Source organism: Hippopotamus amphibius, chromosome 13 (genome assembly GCF_030028045.1).
Source record: "Hippopotamus amphibius kiboko isolate mHipAmp2 chromosome 13, mHipAmp2.hap2, whole genome shotgun sequence".
NCBI classification, from domain to species: domain Eukaryota; kingdom Metazoa; phylum Chordata; class Mammalia; order Artiodactyla; family Hippopotamidae; genus Hippopotamus; species Hippopotamus amphibius.
Window position 1 is genome coordinate 1058273 of NC_080198.1, and position 24194 is coordinate 1082466.

The 24194-nt window shown below is 58.6% G+C and overlaps 1 protein-coding gene across 29 annotated transcripts in view; it reads right to left on the bottom strand.

Annotated features, from left to right (window-relative positions):
• The window catches only part of MGLL (monoglyceride lipase), a 172949-nt gene that overhangs the window by 40523 nt on the left and 108232 nt on the right, over positions 1-24194 (bottom strand). For 15 of the 29 annotated variants that reach the window (XR_009048773.1, XR_009048772.1, XM_057705614.1 and 12 more), the window contains 2 exons: positions 14209-14315; positions 8812-8965 (listed from right to left, as the gene is read on the bottom strand). The exons of 1 other annotated variant lie outside the window; for it this stretch is intronic. Coding sequence is in view for 26 of the 28 variants with exons in the window: in XM_057705614.1 (XP_057561597.1) it covers positions 8812-8965; positions 14209-14315 (261 nt within the window). In the remaining 2 variants the exon portion in view is untranslated. Of the gene's footprint in view, positions 1-1479; positions 1953-6949; positions 7028-7523; positions 7645-8811; positions 8966-14208; positions 14316-24194 lie in introns of those variants that run through there. 13 more of the 29 variants (XM_057705632.1, XM_057705627.1, XM_057705626.1 and 10 more) reach the window with 2 other exon arrangements.

Below are 24194 nucleotides of genomic sequence, written 5' to 3' on the forward strand. Positions count from 1 at the left end.
TTATTTATTTATTTATTTATTTTAAAAAATCACCTTGGGCTCCACTCTTGATGACCTGCGCCCAGGTCAACACTGGGATGAGCCTCAGGTCTTTTCTAGAGAAACCTCCTCCACCCGAGCTCTTTCCCACAAGTCACTGTGGATCCTCACACCAGGTGAGGACTGTATGTCCCAACCTTGGGCTTGGCCAGTGGACTATGGGCAGAGGTGATGGGGGGAGGGGCCGTCTGAGCCAAGACTTTACAAAGCATCACACGATCCCAGCATCCTGTCGTGCTTCTGACGTTGCCCTGGGAGGAGCAGAACTCAGCTAGACCACTGGCTCAAGGAGGATGAGAGCTCATGGACAGGACCAGACCCAGCCTAAGGCTTGAGCTGAGCCCGGCCCGGCCCTAATCAGCGGACCTACAGACACACAAGAAAGACAAAGCCATGGCTGTCTTATGCTAACGAGTCTGGGGGGCCCAGCTACGCAATATTACTGTGGCAAATGCTGACTGATTCGGTCAGAAAAGCTGCAATCTACAAATATTTCTTTCCTTTCTTTCTTTGTTTTTTTGCCTGTACTGCATGGTTTGTGGGACATCAGTCCCTGACCAGGGACTGAACCCGGGTCCTCGGCAATGAGAAGGCGGAATCCTGACCACTGGAGCACCAGGGAACCCTCTATTGATTTCTTAGTGTTTGTGAGAAGCTGTGCGAGGCCTATGGAAGTGCACAGACAGAAACACATACGACACACACATACACAAGTTCAGCGACACAGCTCCCGGCCCCAAGGCTCTACATCTTAGCTCTGGGACCCTCCGCTTCCCAAGGCCACGGGGGCAGCTGGAGGCCCAGCTATGAGCCAGGCAGGAGCTGCATCCCTGCCCCCAGGTGAACGGACTCCCCCAGAGGAAGAAACTCCTCCCTGAATCCCTAAACGATAAAGACCCAGAGGAGCCTTGGGGACACGGAGGGAGACAGCCGAGCCGGGCTCCGGGCACCCCGACTCCACCGCGCGGGGCCACGTGCACCGGCGCCCCAGGGTGGCAGCCGCCCGCCCGCGTTTACGCCGCAGGAAAGGCTGCGTGTTTGCTCCGGTCACCACGCCCCTCACACGTGTCTGGCCGGTGTCGGCGGTGCCATCAAGTCTGCAGCACGGCCGCAGGAGCTCTTTCATCCCCGTCGTGCAGACGCGGGGCCCTGCGTGGCCTGCCCCTTGTCGCCCGCGTCACCTCCCGCCCTCCGCCCCCTCCCTCGCAGCGCCCGCTCTCCTGCCACCCGGCCTCTGTGCGTGTGCCTGTGCCCCAGATACTCACGGCCCCGCCCCTCCCCTCCTCCCATCTTTGCTCAGTGTCACCACCTCAGCGAGGCCAGCCTCCTCGGAAAGGCGCCCACCCCACTGCCCTGCCCAGGCTGCCCCGCTGTGTCTTCCTCCTGGCACCTGTCTCTGAGTTACACACTCTGAAGTCACTCACTTGCACTTTGGGTCTGACGAGGGCAGGGACCGCGCCGTCTCCTTCACAGGTGTGAGCCCGGCCTGGCCCTGGCAGGTGCCCAGTAAATCACAGAATGCACATGTGAAGGACGGGATGAAGGGATGAAGGCGTCAGGCTCTCGGGCGTGGAGGAAACGACAGGAGGCCTCCTTCGCAAACTGGCCCGCAGTCTCAGCCCCACAGCAGACTCCAGCCACCGCCTCCCGCCGGGCACCCCCACTGGTGCTGGGAGGTAAGGCGGCCTGTCTGCCCTCGGCAGTGCCGTCATGGAGCGGGGAGCGGGGACATCGTTTACAACGTTCTTCTCTTGCTCGCTCTTTAGAAAGGCCTTAAAGTCAGACGTATTTCATGGGAAACACTCAACCGGCCGTGACGATGATGCGCTACCGCTGAAGGGGAACCATCACGCGCGCACGCGTCCCCGAAGGTCTCGGCGGCTCCCCGCGGCAACTTCACACGGTCCCCTATCCTGTGACAGTGGCAGAGGAAACGCACGGGGTCAGGCGGGCCCGGCCCTGCGGCTCTACCGCAGGAGACCAGCCAGCGGCCTGGCCGTGTCTGGACCTGGCCCCGCACAGACGTGAAACGGTGCTCGGCGCCGTGCCTGGCACGCAGCGTGCAGTAAAGGTCAGCTCACCCCCCTTTCGGGTCTCAAGCCCAAGAGGGACCTCTGTGTCCACCTGCATCATTTAGAAATCTCACCACAGGCCTGTCCTCACATCTCACGGCACCTTCTCCTGCTTGGAGAACTTTAGTTCACAGAAACGGCGCTGTTTTACCGAGGTACTTTGAGCCCGGGAGCCCGATGACCTTGGGGGCTCTTGTTTGGTGGGTCAGTGGGCGCAAGGAGTGGCCTGACCTGCCCCAGATCAGCCGGGCCCTTCCCCGCCTCACTCAGGGACCTTGGGCTCTGTCCCTTGGCTTTGAGATGAACCACCGCAGACGATTCCTCTCCTTTTTCAGTAAAAGACAAAGTTTCCACTGAATAAACCCTCTAAGCGATTTTTCCAACCTGGCGACATCTGCACAATAGCCGGGGAAAGAAATAATTACTATTATGGTGCCGAAACGACCCGGCCTTTCCCCATGACTCCGGGGTAGACAGCTGGCCCCTGCCTCTCATGCTGACAGCCTCTGTGGCAGGCCCTGCCCAGCCGGGTTGGTGTTCTGTGTTGACAGAAGGAAGCATGGTAGGGAGGGCGGTCGCAAACCTCCGAAGGAGAGCAGAGTGGAGGAGAGGAGAATCGTACGTTTACTGCACACAGAGTTTGTGCTGGGGGCTCTGATTTAAGGTTTCTAGGGGAAGTGTCAGGCCCATCACACAGATGTGAAAACTGAGGTTCTGAGAGGTAAACTGACCTGTCCCAGCCACACAGCCAGAAACACAGGGCCAGGCCCCAAGCCAGGTCCCTCTGCCTCCATCCAAGAGCGTCACACACAGCTTGCCCCCGGCTGGACTCACACTGAGAACAGGGAGCCGGCCCCCTTCCCATGATGCTCAGAGGATGCAGTCAGTGTGGGGTCAGGTGGCGACACCGTCTCTGAGGAATCAGGGGCAGGACTGTGTTTCCACCCCTGAAATCGGCCTTGACACCGTCTGCCCGTTGGCTGAGCTTGGGTACCACCCGCAGGAGTCAGAGCATCTCCGAGCAGACCCCTGGTGGAGGGCGCGGTGGGGAGCTGGCTCTGCTCCCCCGACAGAGTGTGCCTCACAAGCGGCTCCTGGAGCTGCTCGGGCTCCTCCGCTGGGCGGTGCAGAAGCCCAGGGCCACCTGCCTGGGGACCACGCTCCAAGCCAGGCTGCTCACAGGCCTCACCAGTCGGACAGAGCCTGCAACACCTCGCCCATAAGCAGTTTCCCAAAAGTCAAGGTCTTAGCAAGGGAAAGAGTGTGGAGACCTGAACCCAGCTTTGCCCCCCTTGGCTGTGCAGCCTTGGGCAAGTTACCCTCCATCTCTGAGCTAGCTTGCTTCTTCGATGGGCACGCTGGCCGTCTCGCCACATTGGTGCGAGGATTAAATGGGGAGTGAGCCACGGAAAAGGCTACTAGCACGGACATGATGGATTTTCCCCAGCGAGAAAGCATTATTTGATTTTCTTTAAACAGGGCCCATCCTCCAGTCTAGATTCACATACACACACACACAATTCATGAGTCTGAACTTGGACAAACCCAGAGAAACCATCATTTTTAGCCAAATGCCTCGTAATTCAGCAGATGTTCACTGAGACCCTATTATGCAGGAGGTTCCAGGCAGGACCCAGGAAGCCTGGGCCGCTGTCTTGAGCACTGGGGGGCGTGCTTGTGGCTGACCACACCGAGAGGGGCCTGCAGTGCGGGCTCCTCCCCAGGGAGGTGATGGCCAGCCTGCCCTGCTTTCTGCGGCTCACCAGGCAACCCCCCTCCCTCCTCGTCGCTGTGTCTCATTCCAGCCGCCGTGTCAAGGTGGCTGGCTTGGATCAGGGTGGGGGTGAGATGCTGAGGGAGGGCTGTCTCTCCAGCCTCCTCCATCTCCAGCAGGCAGGACCCCCTGCTGCCTTCCCTCCGCTTCCTCTGGGGAAGCTGCTTCCATGGAACGGCCTGGGGCAGAGACTGCACCCTAACTTTGCACTCGGTTCCGAGCATGTTCTGCACAGGCCCAACTCGCACCACAGGTATTGATGGTCTCATTTTGGCAGAGGCAGAGAAACCTGGCACGCAGCCTGACTAGGGCAGAGCTCAGGCACGGCCACTCAGGCCACCCCTGTCCCAGTGGGTCCTGCAAGCTCAGTCCTCCGGCCTGGCCCCTGAGAGCCCAGCTCTCCAGCTCAGACTCGCCCGGCCTTCACACACAGAGCTTCCTTCTTGAGTGTCCAGGCAGGTGCTTAATACACGAGGTCCCCCCCGGGGTGCCTGTCCGTGACATGCCCCTGGTCTGAGTATCCTGCCGGGATCCTCAGGGGCCTCTGAATTCTTCCTCTTACCACTAATGGGACAGAAGTGAAGACACTAAGGGTGCTTCCCGGAGCTGTGAGCAGAAGTTCTGGTTCTGGTCATGGCCCACCCGGCTCGTTCCCCTCCCTGTGAAATGGAGCGATGATCCTTCTTCCTACCTTGGAAACGATGTGCAGAGCGAAATTAAGCAAAGGCTACAAAAACCCTCGGGAAGGGGGCACAGAAACACAGCCAGGCATTTGTTATTTGCAGGTTGGTAACAGGTACACGTCACAACTGCCCCCAGAGGCTCGTGACACGCCTCGCCTGCCACACAGGGTCCTTTTCCGCTGGCTGCTCCCCTTCTCCCGGAGGCCCCGGCACCTGGCGGCACCACAGCGGTTATTTTCAGCTCTTGGCAGGCCAGCCATCCCCGGTCACATGCTGCTTGAGCTCGCACTTCAGAAAGGCTCCAGCTCACAGAACAGAGACGACCCCCCGCCAGCAGGCGGCCCCCTGTGGGGCATTCCGTGTGCGCTCCCCCAGGGACAGGGCTCCTTGCAGCCAGCCCTGGCCCCGCCTGCTTTAACACTTCTCTCAGTGGCTCCTTCTCCTAGTCCGTCTGCAGCCAGAGTCACTTCTAATGTTAATTTACTACAGGGCAGCCGCAGATCCCAAGTCTGGGGACCCGGTTCTGGGAACCGGGGGTCCTGGCCCCCACCTCCCATGCCTAGAATGTGGGACCCCTATTTCAGCTTCAGTTATGAGTCTGCATGTAGGAACAGGCCCCGCGCCTGCTCCAGGGGAGCCAGGCCCCGCTCGCTCTCAGGGCCTCCCTCCCAGGCGGCAATGGCGGGAACTCTGCACCAGGCACCTCCGTCAGCAGCCCCCCTGCACGAGGAAGGGGGCTCGGGGTCGGCTCACCGACCGCACCGTTCCCCTGGCAAAAGGCGGGGCTGGGGTCTGAACCCAGGCGGTCACCCCAGGTCCTGCCCCCACGTGCCTGGAAGAGCCCGCAGGTACACGAAACGGGACAGGTGCCGACCCCCCCGACGTGAACGTCTTCAAGAAAAGACTCAGCGTTTGCGGACAGGAAACGATAATCCAAAGAAATTGTCACTTAAGCTGGGGGCAGCCTGTTTCCACTTAGAGGGCGTCTGGCACAGGGTGGGGAGGCGCCCCCTGTGGAGCCCCTCGTGGAGCGCGACGCAGGGCACGGGCTGGGGCGCGCACAGGTGCTAGGCTTGCCGGCACGTGGACCCAGCAGCCAGGGAGCAGCTGCCCAGGAAGAAGAGGCCCAGAGAACACACCTCCAAAGCTCATTCTTAAGACTCCAGCGACCAAACGTGTCACCAACCGACGGCTAAAGGCACCAGCCTCCTGAGTGGCCTGGCCGGCAGCCCGTCCACGGGCATGGGCTCTGCAGGGTCAAGGCCAGCTCTGACTCAGCCCAGAACGGGAGGCTCAGGACATCGAAGGCCACCAGGCATGCCAGGGACTCTGCCCCCTCCTTCCCGAGGAACCTGCCCGAACCAGATGGGGACCTCTGCTGTCCAAGCTCAAGGCCCCCCGGATGTGTCCTGCTGCTGACCCGGTGCAGGCCCAGGCTGGTGTCCATTTCCTGCTCTGCTCTAAGCTCTGCGCCCACGACTCTGCCCCCTGTGGGGTCTCCTCCAGTGTCCCCTTCCCCCCCACCTCCGACCCTGTCTCTCCCCATCTCACTCCCCTAGGGATGGGCCCCAACTGGAGGGGGACGTGGTGACCTCAAGGAGCCCCTCATCTTCCTTATTTCACAGTCATGACACTTCCCCCTCAGGGAGTGACCAGGAGAAAAAGTCCCGTTTCCAACGCTGAATGAGCTAAGAGGCCAGCACGGGAGGCAAATACGTGGACAGACAGCCAAAAAGGTGCTGTGGAGACGTGCCTTCCTCCAGTGGGAGATGTCACAGGAGCACGGAGGGGAGGAGAAGCAGCCGCCAGGAGTGTGGGCCAGGGCCGCGAGCTGGACTCGGTGGGCACTGGCAGGCTGGGAGGTGGCCGGGCCGCTGGGGTGGCTGCAGCCACAGACACGCGCTGGTCCAACACCCGCACAAAGCTGTGTGTGAGGAGGTGACCGATGCTACTCCAGGCTCCCGAGTCCCTTGGCCACGTGGGCAGCACCAAGCTGCTTGACGGTGGCTCTAGGGACCAGGAGCGGGTCTGTCTGAAGCAGCCGAGCCCCACTCGGCACCCCGGTCCGGGCCACCTGCGAGGCTCTGACAGCAGCAGGCTCCCCTCCTCCCAAGTGGCTGGTGGTCCCCAAGCCCCAGGCTCTGGCCACCCAAACCAATCGTGGCTTTGCTTCTCAACCACCCGCGTCCTGGACGGTGCGGGCAATCCGCGTGCCCTTCCTGCCACATGACCTGGCCTCTGCCTCTCCAAAGCCCACGATGCTCACCTTCAGCACAGGAGGACGTGCCTCTGACTCACGGCCCCTGGCCCGTGGTGGGGAAGCCCAGGCCTCTGCACCTGTGCCTGGATGGGGGCCTGGCTGCCGTGCAGTCTCAGCTCACCTGGAGCCATCTCTGCAGGGACGGTCCCCTCCTGGTTGTCCTGTTTCTTCCCTGCTTCTCTCACCCTCGTACCTGCACCTGGAGGAGGTGGGGCCTGTCTGGGTGCTGGGTGTCCAGTCCCCACAGGGCCAGGCCCTCTATATGCACTACCTCACTAGGTCCCCTCACTGACCCTGTGGGGTAGGTAGAGGCTTTGATCCTTCTCTTGCTGTAGCTGAGAAAACTGAGGTTCAGAGAGGGTGGGTAACTTGTCTAGGGTCGCACAGCAAGTAAGTGGCTGAACTGACTTGAACTCAGGTTTTCCAGCCACCAAGGTCCATGTTTCGCTCCACTTTCAAATACAACCTCCATACACATTAAAACGAGGCTCGTCTTCTCTCAGTCCCTGAACTGTGCACAGAGCACCTGCGGTGCTGAGAAGACATTCCTTCCCTAGAATCACTCACTCTTCCTCCCTAACACAGCACCACATGCAGCTAATGCGACTTTTTTTCTCCTTCAACAACTGACTCATCTGAACACTTCAGAAACTGCTTCTTCCAGAAACAAAGACTGGAGTCTGTTTTATCCTTACCAGAAAGCCTTAAGTATTTCCATCTCGGGGCCACGTGAGTAGTTTTGAGTGAAAAAACACTCCCTTGGGGGAAATTCCTTCGAAAGGCAACCGGGTAGCACGTTATCCGGCAGCTCCCAGTCTGAGACAAGAAAAGACAACACTGGGCTTCCAGAAGCATCCGTGTGGCTTTTAATCACGCTGAGCCTGATTCAGGATTCAGACCAAAACTTGCCTTTAACCCTCAAAAGGGCTGCGTGCTTTTGTCGCCTGCTTCACGTGTGAATAGATCAGGGCACTTCTCCCAGCAATCCCTGTCTCAATGTCTTTAAAAAAAGAATCAGCAGTGGCTAAAGACCGGCCCCAATAAAGGGGAGCCCCCAGGGGTGATAAAGAGGCTGCTCGGTGACAGTGACGTCCTTCAAGAGGTCCCGTCGAGGATGACACGGAGCTCGGGTTAAACCAAATGGGGAGTGTGAGTCCCTTGCTGCAGGGAAGATGGACGTGCCCTCTAGTCTGGGGAGAGGCACAACGGGGGTCTCTTCTGGACGAGCGCGTCTGGGGATGAAGAGAAGGGGCCTGTAGGGGAGGGCAGCAGGCACGTGTACTGGAACCCGACCGTGCTCCTGGCAGCCACCACATCGTGCCTCCTCCCCAGGTGGCTGCTGTTACTCAGTCACAGGTGGGGGAACGGAGGCCTGGGGAGGGTGAGCGCCCTGTCCAAGGTCACCAGAGTCACGTACTCTGAAGCTTTTGCCCATGACCGCCCCCCGGGAAGACCCACCCCAGCCTTTACCCCAGGGACACTTCCACCGAAGCCCCAGGCCACCTGCCGCCTTCCCTGCCCTGGGAGGCTCTAGGGGGAGGCACCTGGGTCCACGCCACTCCCACAGCCCACGCCCAGCACAGGCCCCACGTGGGAGGTCCCCGGACAGCATCTGCTGTAGGAAGCGCCTAGTCTGCCTAGCGCAGGTAACGCGGTTCCAACGTTCACATCAGTGCTGCACCTCTCTCTCTCTCTTCTTTCTTTCTGGTCGCACCGCGTGGCATCTGGGGCCTTAGGTCCCTGACCAGGCAGTGAAAGCGCAGAGTCCTAACCACTGGACCGCCAGGGAATCCCCAACACCGCACCTATTTAAAGTAAGTTGTACACAAGAAACGCCTGTGGGGACCCTGGCCCACTTGTTTTATGCAAGAAAGAGGCAAGTGACCAAACAATCTCATGTCACAGACAAATATCCAGGGTGGCAGGCTTGGGGATGTGTAACATGAGGACAGAAAGACAAGGAGGAGGAGAGAACACACAGACCTGGAAGGGACATGGAGGCAGCCAGAGCCTCCCTCCCACTCCTGACACGCGACTTCACCGAGCCCACCACGGGCTGGGCCCCCGGGAACTCTTCAGGCAGCAATGTCACTCTCATATTTACGAAGGCAAGAAAAATTAACATGTTTTTCAAACACTGTGAACAAAACATACATCTGTAATTGACAGCATCACAGAACTGATCCCGCAAGGGACCTGACTCAAAACTCACCCCCTGTGGAAAACCCACATGTACCTTCTTCCCTCCTTGAATTTCCTAAATACTCTTCTTCTGACTGGGTAGAGCCTCCACCCAAAGAGGGTCAGGCACAACTGCCGCCCGCAGACACTCCCCCAGAACTTCCTCCTTGCACACACCCCCACCCTGGCTCAGGTTTTTAGAAGTTAAAAAAACACACACACGTACAAACTGCCTTTAACACTTTCTCTCAAATATTTGCAGATAATTAATTCACTGTTAATCAGTTAGGAATAGTTCTTTTATACTTTGTAAATAAAGAGAGGGCAACTCGGGCCCCACGTGTCATTTTGAATGCAGAGCGGTGCAGCCTGGAGGCCGAGCCCGGGAAGCGCCTAGAGCCACCGTGCTGGAGACAGAAGGGGCTCCCGCCGCCCGCGTCCCCCCAGCCCCCACCCCCCGCAGTAGGTGGGACTAGGGGCCGCCTGCCTCCCCGGCCTCTCTCTCCTGCTCACACCGCTGCTCCAAGGGGTTTCCAGTGAGTCACCGTGAGCAGCTGGTGACCAGGGACGGCGTGAACGCGAGCCCTGGCTTTCTCGGTACTGTATTTAGAACAGCACAGAAACTCCCACCCCTGGTTCTCCAGCTGCTCAGACCTCCCAGAAGTTCCCCCACCTCTGCCCACCCGCCCCCTCCCTCAAAGGCCTGCCCTGGGTCCCGTCTCACCAGCAGTCAATCCCTGCTTAGTGTCCTTCCCGAGCTCTGAGCGTTCACAGGGTCTCATCACAGAGCCCTGAGCTTCCCAGGCCAGGGGCTGGCTCCCCCTCCATGCCTGATGCTCGACTCCAGGGTCCAGCCAAACCCTCGGGCTGGGATTCCCACCTGAACAGGACATAAGCATGTGATCCCCTGCGTCTGTGTTTTGCCCTTACAGGACGGCCTCCTCTGCCCAGAACGGTGGTTCTCAACCTCAGCTGCTCGTCAGACACACCAGGGGGGTTTCAAAGGGCCTGAAACCCCAGCCACACCAAAGTCCAGAGAGATCAGAGTCTCTGTGGAGCGAGGGGCCCTGGCGTCGGTCTTGTTCAGGACCCCCCAGTGTTTCAGAGGCAGCCCCAGTGAGGACCATGGCTCTCAGTGGTGAGCACCTCCTTCACAGCCTCCCTTCTCCCTTCAAGCTCCTCCCCGCTCAGCAAGACCCAGCACCGCACTAGCCCGCCGGGCACTGCATGGCCGAGCCCACCTCCAGCACCCGAGTTACAGGCCTCGAGGCTCCGCTGCCCCAGCTCCACTCAACAGCAGCCCCCGCCCCAACCCCGGCCGCCAGACCAAGTCCGGGTCCTCTGCTGGGTCCTCTCCACCCTTCTGATGTGGACGCTTTCACGTGAGCAAGTGCTGACATTCGCAGCATCTCTGGTCTGCTCTGCTCTCATTCGACACTCCACCCACTCGACGAGCACTGGGGATGCCTCTACCCTGCTCCGTGCTGGGCTGCAGAGCCAGGAGGAGGCTGTGGGGCCGAGGGAGGAGCGGGCACGCGACACAGGAAGACAGACTCCGTCTGACAGCAGCTTGCGGCCTCCACCTAAAGGCAGAGTTACCTCTCAGGGTACACAGCGCTATGACAAAGCACGTCATGGCGGCTTAAGCTCAAAGGGGGCTGAGGGAGACAGGGCCCTCGACCACCAGGATGTCAGTGCCTGTGTCCAAGCGTTCTCCTCACACAGCGCCTGACCCAAGGTGAACGCAGGATTAGGAACTTTCACCGCTACATACGGATGACCCCAATGATGACCTCCCCGCCCAGACCTGCTGAAAGCAGACAGAAAGGTGACGTGCACCCAGTACAGCTCAGAAAGCACGTCAGGGAGAAATGGCTGAGGAAGGCTCTCCTCAAGAGCAAGCCTGGAAGGGTGGCTGGCAGAGGAGGAGACGGGACTCGGAGCGTCCACTCTGCCTTTCTCACTCACACAGCCCTGTTCTGTCTGGAGCAGCACGTCCGCAGTTAACAGGTGAGGTCTCCTGCTGCCCTGTAGCTGGGCGTGGCCACGTGGCACACGGCCGGGAGCTCGGGGAAAGGGCTGCTTTCCTGACAGGAGCCCAGCCCGTCTGTGCCCCTTCCTGCTGCAACCGCAAGCTGGAGCTGGTGCCCGTGGGCATGGAAGCCACGCGCTCAGAACAGCTGGGCAGAGCTACGGATGGAGCGTGGACGGCACAGCGGTGTCCACAACCCGCCTCAGGGAGGAAAACAAACCTTTGTTCAGAACAAACCTGCCGAGGTCAGGGGTCTGAGGCGGTCACATAGCCCCGACGGGCGCGTGTACTCTGGTGGGTGAGGGGAGCCTCTGACCCTCACTGCCTCCGAATGGGGCAGCTTACTAACGGCCAGGAGGCGTTGGGGAGAACGCCTGAAAACGGCCTCGGTCAGAGCCTGGAGTGCAGCCGGTACCCAATGAAGGGCAGGAACACAATTCCCATTTCTGGCAAAGCCCTTCAAGCCCATGAGGTCATCCTGTAAAATTCTAAGGTCAGACAGAAAACAAAGTTAAATGAGAGGCTGACTGAGCACCTTGCCCCTGCACGCCAGGCCGCCGGGCATGCAGAGACACAGCCAGACCACCCAGCCCCGGTGTCTCCAGGGTTCCGTCTAAACAGTGAAACACTGGAGCACAGCTGAGCACGAGATTTAACTTAAAATCAAGTTAGCATAGGATTCGGAGAAACCTGTGTTTCTACCAATTGTGTTATAGAAACCAGCCGTGAAAGCGCCCTCGGGAGGTCTGTTTACTTCGTGAAGCGCCTTCTATCTATCCTTCCGCCGATCTCTACTGCAGCCTCTGCAGCCGGCGGGGGTCCCAAGAGCCCAGCGTCCCTGTTCCCAGCCTTGGTGTCCCCCGCTGGGGCTGGAGGGGGTCTTGGGGCCGGCAGAGGGAAGGGGAAGAGGCACCACCCTCTGCTGAGCCCCCATGTGCCTTATCTCATTGCACCACCTCACTGCCTGGCCTGCCTGGCAGATGAGAAAATTAAGGCTTGCAATGGTTAGGGTCTGAGGGCCACAGCTGGAATTACAGTCCAGCGGGCACCTGGACCCAGGTGTGTCTGCGTCGGGGCCCATCTGTCATCCAGGGGGCAGGTCCCCCCCAAAGCACAGGAGCGCAGGTGACAACCAACAATGTGACTGGAGACCGGGAGGTTTGGGCCATCCTGGCGCTGGCGAGGCCCTGGGCCCCCGAGTGGTGTTTTTCTGCTCTCTTTTCAATCCTTTGTATCCCTCCGATTGTCCCTGTAAATGCCCTGACACTCTCCCCACAGAGGCTTTACACTTAAAGGCCATGTCGGAAAGACTGAAGCACCCCTCTGTAGGGCTCCTGCCTGGAGTGAACACCGAGTCATCGTGCGGTGTGATGAAGAAAGCCAGGCTGCAGGACCGGCGGGCCTGCGCTCGAGTCCCTCCATGTCCCCCCTTCCCCTCCACACCTCTGTGAGGAGCCAGCAGCACAGGACACTAACCACCAGCACCTGCTTCCCCAGCCGGCACAAGACCCCACAAAAGCAGCCAGCACCCGCTTTCTCCCACTAAGGAAGCCACAGCCACTCTCATCTCTAGACAACCAACGTCACACTGGGTTTGTTTCTTGAATAAAACACCTCCCGCGGGCACCTGCCAGAGAGATTTCCCGGGAGGCCCTGGAAGAAACTGATCAATCAAGGAACTTAGAACAGGTGAACACACGCGACCCACTCTGAGCTCTAATTAGAATGTCACCGAGAGCCAGGCCTCAGTTTTAGATGTTATTTTGGGAACATCAAAAGGCAAGCTGTTTCCTTTCTCTCTTTACTCTAAAAAGGCTCTTCAAATTGCTTTCTGAAGTTCTACAGCCAGACAACATACATAAGGCATGAGAGTTACTTGCTCCCACAGATTTGGCCAAGGGCAGCTGATAAGAGGGTAGTTGACATCAAGATTAAAAGCAAATAACGTAAAATTCCGTTGGAGGTGTTTCGTGTTTGCACAGTACAAACACTCTTTTCTTTCAGAATGACCCCATGTTGTTCAGCTCATTGCAACAAACGTGAACAGAGACAAACACAATAGGAAAAACATCATTCCTCTCCTGTACCTCAGTGTGGAAGGTGCCAAAGTAAGTACTGACAGTCCCACAGTGAAAACCAGGGAAACCCCTGAATATTCTCTCTCAAACAGCCTCACAAGTGTGACTGGGACTGCTTGCGAAGCACTACAGTACAGTACGACCGTAACAGGAGAGAACTGAGTCAGTATTCTCAGTTATGAGGACCCTGGCACATAGTGGCTGCAAAAGGGCTCCTGGTCAACCAGCTGCAGCTCCCCATACACACAACGCCCCAGACAAGCTAAGCCTTCCCTCCCGCCACACAGACTCCCGGCCTGTCACTGCTCCCATCCCGCTTTTCACTTGACTATTTCCACGTCAGACAAAACAGAAGCAACGTTTCTGGATCTGGGCCAGGACGATAGATTTTTGCACTGAGGCAGTGCAGAAATCACCACATTCAGTCACAAGGAACTCCTCGTTCTTAAGACTATTAGGCAAAGAAAGATCTCAACTGGGGGATCGGACCAGCCACGCAGAAGGTCACCCAGATGACTAAGGAATGACCCACTGTTTTAGGCAACAAATGCTGCATTCTGATGGTTACTGTGGATTTTGTTACTGAGAATCAGACCTGGCCTGGGGACATGCGTGTGCGTGTGCCTGTCTTTGGGGTCTTCTCGTGACCCCTCTGTCCTCCTGGTCGGAAAAGCTCTGGAAGCGTCTTGAGGCCACACTGGGCTGTGAATGGCCCTTGCACCAAGAGCACGGCATCCCTCTGAAGTCCCGGGAGGGAAACCAAGGCCCATTTTGAGCGGAGAGCGCTTTACACCCATGAGAGAAGGTGGCTTGGCCTGGGGCAAGTTCTTACACAAACATATCCTGACTTTGCGGCTTCTCAGTGGAGGTTTCTAATCAGCCTGCATTCAATCCCAGACTCAACAGAAACTGCTGGTCAGACACATTTTTTTGTTCCCATAACTACACATTTTTTACTTAGAAACATCCCATGGAGAATGTCTCTTCCCAGTTTCAGTGCAGGAGCCACAAGTGGGTGAGGAGAAGGAGGGTGGGGTGAGATGCACTGTAGGGGCCCTGGGGTGCGGGGCCCGGCCCCGGGGTACTCACCGTGGTCATGGGCGAACACCAGCAGCCCGAGCCCCACCAGCATCCGCGCCAGCTCATCATAGCGGCCACAGTGCTCCCCGGCTCCGTGGGACACAAAGACCAGGGCCCTGCAGGGACGAGAGACGGCCGTCAGGAAGGCACAGACCACAGACGCCACGGGCAGGGCCGGACGGGCTCCTGTGACGTCAGCAAGGAGTCAAAGACTAAAGATCACGCGTCTAGGTGAGAGGGACCACTGTAAAAACGCTGGGCTTCAGGGTCGCTCAGAACACAGCCGGTTCCTGCAGGCCAGGAACAACAGCGTCTCCCGCCAGGGGCTGTGGGGGTCCCGGGAGCTCACTTCCGCAGGGGCTGGCGCATGGCAGGCCCTCCACAGGCGCTGCCCAGGGGCCCAGACCTAAGCCAACAAGGTGGTCGGAGCCACAGTGATTGGCTCAGTGACAGGCAGGTGACTCCAGCCAAGCTGACGGGCCCAGTGGGAGCCAACCCGAGAGGACAGGTCGACCCGAGAGGGGAGAGCCGTGGGGGGGTGGGGGGGCAGGCCTAAGGTTGCTGTTTGGGCCCTGAATCCAGCTGGACCTGAAGCCAGCCCGCTCCCAGCCCTGCCCTGCCCCTGGCTGTGCTGTGGGGGCTCTGAGTTTTCTGTCACTTGCACGGAGAGACCCCTCTTCCCACCGTCATGAAGATAATTTCATCCTGCACGTGCTCGTCCTCGGCTGCTGGAGCCTGTGGCCTGTGTGCACCTTGTCTTCTCTTCCCGCCTCTGCCCACCTGGCACCCTCCTCCCTCCCTTCCAGGCCCTGCTCAGGGCCCCTCCTCTGAGGGAGACGCCACAGCCTCCTCCGGGCTCCAAACCCGCTGTCCACCAGGGGCCGAACTGCTTGCTGCCCCCACCCCCGCTTCTTGAGGACACAAGGACGCGCCCCCTCGCTGCTGCTTTGTGGCTGGCGTGGTTCTGAGCTGGGGCAGGCACTCTGCAAACGCGGTCTTCATGAAGGAAGCAAGGAATGAAGCTGTGATGTTCTGAAATAAACACGGTCTCTCACACCCAAGATCTGCGCAGAGAGCGCCTCAGGACTGGAAGCAGAGCCTGCTGGGTGCTCAGTGCCCCCCGAAAGCCTCTGATACGGTAAGCCCACCCGGGGACACAGACAGCAGTCCCCATCATGCCGCGGCTCACCCCAGAGGCACTCAGCAGCGGAGGGTTACAGGAGGACGCTCAGGTTCCTGAATATACAACTGCCCCAACTCATACTCTCAGCACGAGGCCCGGGTGAGGGGGTGGGGCAGGGGGGCTAGAGTCCCTTTCGGGCAAGGAGGGGACTGCATGAGCCAGGCCCATAAAGAGAGCGGGGAGGGGGCGGGAGGGGAAGGGGGGGGGACAGGAAGGGGGAGGGGGAGGACAACAGTTGCCACTTCACTGAGCCTTCACTGTGTGCCAATTCCTCTGTCAGGCCCACACACGAGATTTCACGTCCTCATGATCATCCTGTCCTTTACCTTCTTTACAGTTCAGAGTGAAAACCAGAGAGGTCACATAGCAAGTTGGTAAAATGTAGATCACAGCATGCCATCACCCAGCTTTCAGGTCTCCAGCAGGCCACCAGCGGGCTCAGAGTACATGTCATCCTGTCCCTTCCTGTCTTGCCACTCCTCCAGCACCTCACTGCCCGTCCGCATGAGGGGCTTCCAGCCATTCTTCAACAGCACTAGCTCTTCCTACCTCAGTTCCTGGCCCCTCTCCCCAGAGCACCCTCCCCCAGATCTCCCATGGCTGCTCCTCATGCCTGGGACTCACAGCAGATATCCCCTAGGATGGCCTCCCTCCCTCAGGCCTTTCTAACCTGCACTGGGCCCTCAAAGCACATCACAGTTTGCCCTGTTTGCAGTGGGCCGTCACTGCACATCACAGTTTGCCCTGTTTGCACTGGGCCCTCACTGTGCGTCACAGTTTGCCCTCATTTGCACTGGGCCTTCACTGCATGTCACAGTTTGCCCTCATTTGCACTGGGTCCTCACTGCACATCACAGTTTGCCCTCGTCTGCACTGCGCCCTCACTGCACGTCACAGTTTGCCCTTGTTTGCAGTGGGCCCTCACTGTGCATCACAGCTTTCCACTGCTTTGCCATTCACTTGCTTGCTTGGTTCCTGGCTCTCTCCTCCACTTCAAGGTCAGCTCAAGAGGCCAGGAACCTTGTCCACCTTGCTGCTGGCAGAACCCCAGGGCTGCCCCAGCCTAGTGGCACTGAGCAGGGACTGGCACATACATGGTAAGCGAACAGACGCCTGTGTTCTCTCTGCCGCTCCCCGCTGCCAGGGTGTGCAGGGGCAGGGCGACCACATATTTTAGTCTTTAAGCAGTGCACAAAGCATGAGCAGTAACCTCATTTTCCTCTTGCATCTGTCCTCCCTTTTTCCTAAAATACACGAGAGACATTTCACACCCCCTTCACGGCTCCATGGAATGCCCAACCACCTCTACTTGATCAGACGTCCATTTGGGCAGATCACACATGTCCACCTGACACTTCTGGGGTGGGCTGACAGGATTTCGCCCAGCTACCCGGAAGCGAGGCTGGAACCTCTCAAGAGCCATCATCTCCATCTGCACAAGGGTCTGTGCTCCCAGAAGGGGCAGCTCAAGCACTTTAATATCCCTGGGGAATGCGGCAGCTGTTGGATTAATTGAGCCCACAGTTAATGCAGACAGACAAGCCGGGTCACGCAACAGCCAGCCTCTCCCTGCGGTCAGGGCTCACTGGGCAGAGAAGGACCTCCGTGTCTCACTTCGTGTCCACAAGAGTGGCACACAGCATCAACTGTCACCATGCCTGCAGCTGCCTGTTAACAGAACCCACCCTGGAGACAGGGTGGGAAAATGCTCGCTCTCACTCTACAGGAACAACTTCTCACCCAGCGGTTCTCAACTTGGGCCACACCTTGAAATCACCTGGAGAGCCTTCTAAAGTGCCGAAGCTGCGTCCTACCCCAGAAGCAGCCCTGCTTAAGCAATCTGGGTGGGAAAGCACCCCAGAGGCTCCGCTGTGCGTCAAGAGGGAGAAGCACCTCTCACCATGTGCAGTGTGGCCGATGACACCCCTCAGACGCCACACGGGACTCCCAGTGGCAAGAATGCAGCCCGTCTGGCATGGAGACTTCCAGCCACTTTAGAGCCATTCATCTCCCAAAGGGACATGCTGGGTAAACCACAGGCTTATCTGGACTGACGGAGAGGCTTCTGGGGCGCTGCCACCACCTCACTGGAAACAAGCAGACCGATGTGGCCATCCACTGCGGGCAGCAGAGGCCTCTGCCCCCCACCTCCGCACAGGTGGGCAGCCCCTGCAGGCTCAGCTCCCCCACACCCAGGCCAGGCGTCTCAGCAGGCATGCCCCCCGGCACTGGCCTCTCTCTGGTCCCGAGCTGCTGCCCTAAGTGGTCTCCCCTCAGTTTCTGGATCAGCTCCTGGCTGGACCCCAGATCTGAAACATCCCCTCGCTCCCACACTTACATATTCCCTGGGCCTGAGCCACACAGCCCTCCACGCAGAACCCTGCAGAGCCTTCCTGCGGCGTCAGAGTGAGGCTGCTGGGCCTGTGGCCACGCCCTCACCCCGCTCCTCCCCTCGGCCGAGGACTCCCCTTCTTCCCAGCACTCAGATACACAGATCAGGGCGTGCTGCTAGGTGTTTAATAACCACAGTGGGAGGTCCTGATTTGCACTCTTTGCCAATTTCCACGGTGTAAATGCTCTCAAGATGGCGGATTTCAAATTATTAATGTGACACCACTGGACGGTGCTGGGGAAGGGTGTGTAGAGGTGGCTCCCGAGAGCCAGGCGCGCAGGCACTGGCACCGAGCCCCTGCACCTGCTGGGGCCTCTCTGGGGACCCGCTCCCTTCCTGACTGTGCTTGGGCTGCCGTTTGGGTCGCAGGCCTTTTCTGGCCACTTCAGGGAAAGGCCCTTCAGCGCGAGACACTGCCTGAATTGCCTGCCCACAGCCACGCTTTGTTTCGCCTCCTCGGACCCCAACCGGAGGAGGCCTCATCCATCTCGTTTACACAGCAGTTCTCAGCTACAGAAGGTGCTGGAGCACAGCAGGAGCTTAGAAAGTTGTGCTGATGGGCCGGAAGACCCCCTCCGCCCACCACAGCCCCCAGGCTCGGACCTCAGGCCCAGGGTGCTCCTCCACGTCACCCGCCCACCCATCAGGATGCCCCCCTCCCCTGGGCAGACAGACCTTCCTGCCCTGCCCCCGCCTGCTGCAGGTGGAGCCTCTGCTCACTGCTGCATGCCGCAATTTAAACCTGAGGCCGAGCCGCCCCCCAGCCCCTCCCCGGTCCCCGCCTTGCTGCCACGCACACACCCAGCCACTGCCTGAGCTGTGTGCTTACGCTGTGACTCTGGGGGAAACGCACCCCTCCCCCAACTCCCGGCACGTTCACCACTGCATGCTGGCCGCCACCTGGCATTGCTCCGTTGGGGTTCCACAACACCGCGATTACATTTCAGCTCCGGAAACATACAGCACCGGGAACCAGGACGTCAAGTAAATAAACCCCAGCAGTGCTGGGAGGCTATGAACAGAGGGCAAGGTCTGAAGTCAGGACAATCCGTCTGATTCCCAGAGTCGCCACGCGTGACCCTGGCAAGGCCCCTGGCCACTCACAAGATGGCGGCAAAGGCGGTCCTTTGATTGAGATCCTCCAGAAATGACGACTCACGGCGTGCCATGCGCCAAGCCCAGGGACACGAGACGGACGAGCAAGCAGCTCTTGCCTCCCTTCAAGCAGCTGACAGTCTAGTGCGAACACCAGACCTCAGCAGAGAACACGCATGTCCGTATGTGCTGTGAGAAGAGCCGTGAACACAGAGCGGGACTGCAGGGAGCCCGACCTGTACTGGAGGGAGGCAGGCGTGGTGGGGCTGAGAGCCGCCCTGTGCAGGGTCCTGCCCACCCCACGCCCAGAGAGAAGGCCTCCCATCCAGACGCTGCTCGGGCAAGGGGCCTGAGACCAGCCCTGAGAAGCGGGGGTGTAGCTGCGAGGAGTTGGGGGTTCTCCACGCAGAGGATGGGACTGAGCAGTGCAGTGACCTGATGTGACTTTCTGAAGCCCCCGGGCTGCTGTGGACAACAGAGCAGGGAGACGGGGGATAATGTCTGCCAAGGAGCCCACGTGGTCTGGCCCTTAGCAGGTGCTGAGGAAAAGCAGTCCCCTCCCTCCCTCCCTCCCTTCGTGTTCGCAACCTCGACAAAGAACGGCAGCAGAAAATCAGCAGGGCCGTTTGTGCAGACAAGGCAATACCCACAGAGGCAGAAATTAGGTTGCAGAAGAGGCTGGCGAAGATCTTTTCCCTGGAACTTCTTTATCGGCTGCAGCCAGTTGGGAGCCGGTCGTTCCGGGAGAAGGCGACTGTCAGAGGGGGAGGCCCGGCCCCGGAGCAGATGGCCTGCCTGGCAGCCAGCCCTGGGAGGTGGAGCAGCTCTCAATAAAGCATATGCAGCCTTTGCGATGAACACACTGCAGAACTTCTCAGAATTTATAAGCTGGGGATGGTTTATCTGTGCCCAGGTTTGACAAAGCGGAATTTCCCCTCCATCACATAAGTGACTCTCTTTATTCTTCTGCTTATTCACTGTTTAAGTGACTGACCTCTCTGGGTCTCAGTTTTCTCACCTGTAAAATGGGGACAATCCTAAAACCACTGAGCACAGGTATGGAATGCTCTGGGCCCTAGCTGGCAGTGTCCTCGGTGAGGCTGTTTCTCCGATGGCACCAAGGGTCTACTTGCAGCCTGGAGGCCTGGGTTCACGCTGCAGCCCCCTGTGACCTGGCTCCTGCACCTCTGTGGGCCTCAGTTTCTCCACCTGTGAAACGGGGGCACTGGCATCTCCTCGATGGTGTTTTGAGATGAAACAAGGGAATCTGTGTGGAAGCAGGCTGAGGGCTCTGCATCTCCAGTCATCTGCTCTGCCTCACTCACCTGCAGGACAGCAAGCCCCTCATGGACCCACACTGGGCAGAGGCCCCTGAAAGGGTAGGCGGGAAACGGGCCAGCAGCCCCACATGCTTCAAAGACAGAGACCAGTGCTGGGGTGCAAAGAATTCACCCCCACCCGCTTCCTACAGGACTCTGGACTCGGCTTGGACCTGCCCCCACTCCATCTGCACACCTGCAGGGTGGGCACACAGCTGTCGGGAGATCTAAGGGGGCCACCGTGAAACACTCAGCCTGGCCTGGCCTGGCCGTGGTAGAAAGCATCAGCCTCCTTCCTGCTCGCCCTGTTCCCAGCAAAGCCGGCTGACTGAAGGACGAGCTGAGCCCAGCTGCAGAGGTGTTCAGCTCACTTCATTAGGAAAAAGTCAGAAAATCAAGGATTTCTTGGAGGAGATGGTTGGTCGGAGGGACACAGCGGACGTTTGCCCCACTAGGCAGCAGCTCAGGTAGGATCACCTGATCCAAGAAGCAGCAGCCCTCATGGGCACCCAGCCCCACTGAATCGTGTGATGTCCCCCAGTGCAGGGGGTGGGAGGGGGTCCCCCTGCCTCTTAGGGGGCTGTACTTGCTTATTTCCAAGGCGTCCCACTCAGAAAAGCAGACGGTCACAGCATCACCCACCCAGCACGCTCCACGCTGCCCAACTTCATGACCTTCAACAACTCCCCCGGCACGGCTGTCATCAGGCCTGCGAGTGGGATTCCGAGGCTGGCTTGGACCCCTTTCCCGTAACTAGAGCAGAAGCAGGCGAGGCTCTGCAGAGTCCAAACCCAACTGCCTGTTCCTCTTCCGGAGCCGGAGGACTTAGTTCCTCTCTCCCTGGCAGGGCTCCCGCAGCTCGAGTGGTGTGCGGCGGGGACAGAAATAGAATAAAGCCAGTGAAGGGGTCTAAAATTTCACAGAGGGAACTAGAAATAGACCTCTCATTTGTAACACAGATCAATAATGCCTATCTCCCGGGCCTCACGAGGACTGATGGAGAGAATTTATGGAAAATAACCCAGCAGGACGCTGGGGGCAGTCAGGCGTTACATAACAGCCAGTGCTGACAGCTGGTATCTACTTTGGCCAGATTCGGGTCTGAGTGTGCTGGGCACTAGTCCCTAGTGCTCGCAACCACCCAGGGGTGGGCGCTGTGAGACTCCCCAGTTTACGGATGAGGAAAGGGGGGCCCACAGAGGCTACACGGCTCTCCTGATGTCACACAGCTGTAGGCTTTAACCCCACACTCTGGGCCACTGTGGGATCACACCATAAGGAGAAGATACCATGTGACCATGTCCAGGTGGGCGGTCAGGTGGCATCCCCAAGGCCCTCGCCCTGAGCAGCAGCTGGAGATTGTAGCTCACCTACTGACGGCCTGCTCTGAGTCTACAATCCTGAAATCAATGTTCCCGGTCCTCCATTCCCCAGTGATGCACTGGATGTCCCAGTGCAGTCGGCTGAGGGTCCCATGAGCAACCTCCCCCTCCCTCCTGGAGCCTCTGGTCACCGCCACAGTGGACGCCTGGCCTGCCCACCCACTTCCTACACGATCCTGGTCTAGGAGCCTGGGCTCCTTTTCCCATCCGAGTTCCCACTCCCCACCTGTCCCTGGGGCCACCGTGGGGATAAGAACACTGCCTCCTGCTCCTACGTGACCCAGCTGGGCACAGTCCTGGTCCTCCAGGCCCCCCCGCTCCTTCCTTCCCCGCTGGAGAGTGCAGCTGAGTCCCCAGAGTGCACACGTACGGCATGGCTGGCGCACCCCAAGACCCCATGAGGCCTCCTTCTGCTTCCTTTCAATGCAACACAGGCCCCCCCACCCAATACCAAAGTGCTCCCAGAAACAGAAGACAAGCCCAGTGGAGATCACCGAGCTTCCCCACACGCCTGTGTTCCGAGCTGTGCCCTTCATCACGAGTGTGCTTCCAGGTCACCTGCAAGGTCAGATCCAGACAGCTGAAAGCTCACCCTGTGCACCCACCTGCCCCACAGGCAGAGCCGCCCACCTCCCTTCCCTTTTGGTCTGTGCGCCTTCCTGGCTCAAAGCCCTCAGCAGACTCCAGGGTGAGCACTGCCGCGGCGCACGCCCGTGCCCTGACCGCCCCACACCACGGCAGTCGCTCACGTCTGTGTCTATGTTGGAGGCATCCGTGCTGCACTTGTCTTAGCTACCCCAACAGGCAGAAGTGGAGAAACTCTCATCTGCTGAGTGTGGTCGAGTCGTCCTGCTGAATGAGCCCCTTGGCTGTTACATGCCTGGGACACCACGTGGCCCACTTATCCCAGCACTGAACTCCTGAGGCCAGGAGTTTCTTCCTCACTGTTACAGAAGTTCTTTTTTTTTTTTTTTTTGGCGCACGGGCTTAGTTGCTCCGTGGCATGTGGGATCTTCCTGGAGCAGGAATCGAACCGGTGTCCTCTGCATTGGCAGGCGGATTTTCAACCACTGCGCCACCTAGGAAGCGCTCTCTGTTACAGAAGTTCTTTACGCTGCGACTGGCTCCATCGGCTGGAGCTCCATCCTCGTGGCAAGGAGGAGTCAGGGGTCATGTGCCTGTGCCTGAGGCCAGTCATGGGTCCAAGTCCGCACATCTCTCTCTCTATGGAGACCGACAGCTGTGGGTCTGCTTTAAGATACTCGTGTAAAATCAACCCACTTTATTTTTAGCAGGAAAACACGGCTGTGATCCACAAACATCTTTCTATAAGACTTGATGGGAAGGGCGCACGGAAAACCCAGAGTCACCAGAAAGGGGCCAGCTTTAAAAAATCAGCCCTCCCTGGGTCTGAACCCCACCTCTGGTATCTGAGAAAGTCACTCACAGCCCCAGCCCCAGGTAAGCACCCTGAAAGAGGAAAGCCAAGCCCTGCCTCCCAGAGGCGTCTTAAGGAGTAAGCGAGCATGTTCTCAAGATGTCCAGCACGTGGCGCACGGCGTCCTCTCCCCATTAAGCCCGTGTTGCGACTGCGTGAATCAAGACATCTGAGAACATGCCAAGTGTGCCTGCACTTGGAAAGATGGTTCCACATAACCACTTGGTTACGAGGCACGTCACCTCCTGGTCTTCGGGCCTGTGTGTCTGGGTTTTTATACACATAAGCAGGCCCACCTTTGCCAAAAATGGACCTAACACCACCAGGAGGTCATGACTCGAGGCATTCTGACCTGGGAGCAGAGCTGATGACCGTCAGCCCAGCCAGGTCTGCAGGAATCCTCCACTCCCCCGGCTGCAAGCCAGATGGAAGTCTTCCTGGCTCCAACACGCTAGCTACAGTGGCTCCCACCAGAGAAATAAAGCGGCCCGAGTGGAAGCAGGCACGCAGCAGGACGACAGCTGCCCTTGACCTCCACTGGGTCAGCAAATCTCACTGCCCCTTGGGGTCTCGGCCTGCAACCCACGTGTGTCCACAGGAAGGAGAGAAGGGCCTGCCTGGCAGATGTGCACAACTGGATGGTTTCAAAACCCCACTTGGCCTAACTCCTCAGATGCCAGCGTTATTGAAACATTAGAAAAACAGGTCGTGTGTGTGTGGGTTATAGCGTAAAAATAACTTGATTTTAAAAATGAGAAGAAGAGCGTATCCTGAGTGCCTGTGTGCCGGGCGCTGGGCGCTCTGGTGCACACTCTCACCCCAGGCTGGAAGAGCCCTGGATGCCCTGGAGTCTTTCAGATTTCAGCTTCTCTCCTCTTCATAAGGGACCGTTCTTATTCTATAGAATGTTTCAGAGCCAAGTCTTCCTGGATCCTGATGGAAGTTACTGGAAAGTTTCTACATTTCTTGTAGCAAAACTACCTCACAGTAAGACATCTCCTCGAGTCCTCTGAAGGACACCCTTCTGTGGTGCTGCTAAATCTTTCAGATTTCTGGTGATTTTCATCTCTGGCTCAGCCTTTTGGAAGAAGGTCAGGATGTGTCTAGTATTAGGAACCGAGAGGTGATGGTGAGGGTCCTGCCCAAATCTTTCAGTCCAGATGAAGCAAAAGGGACAGAACTACCC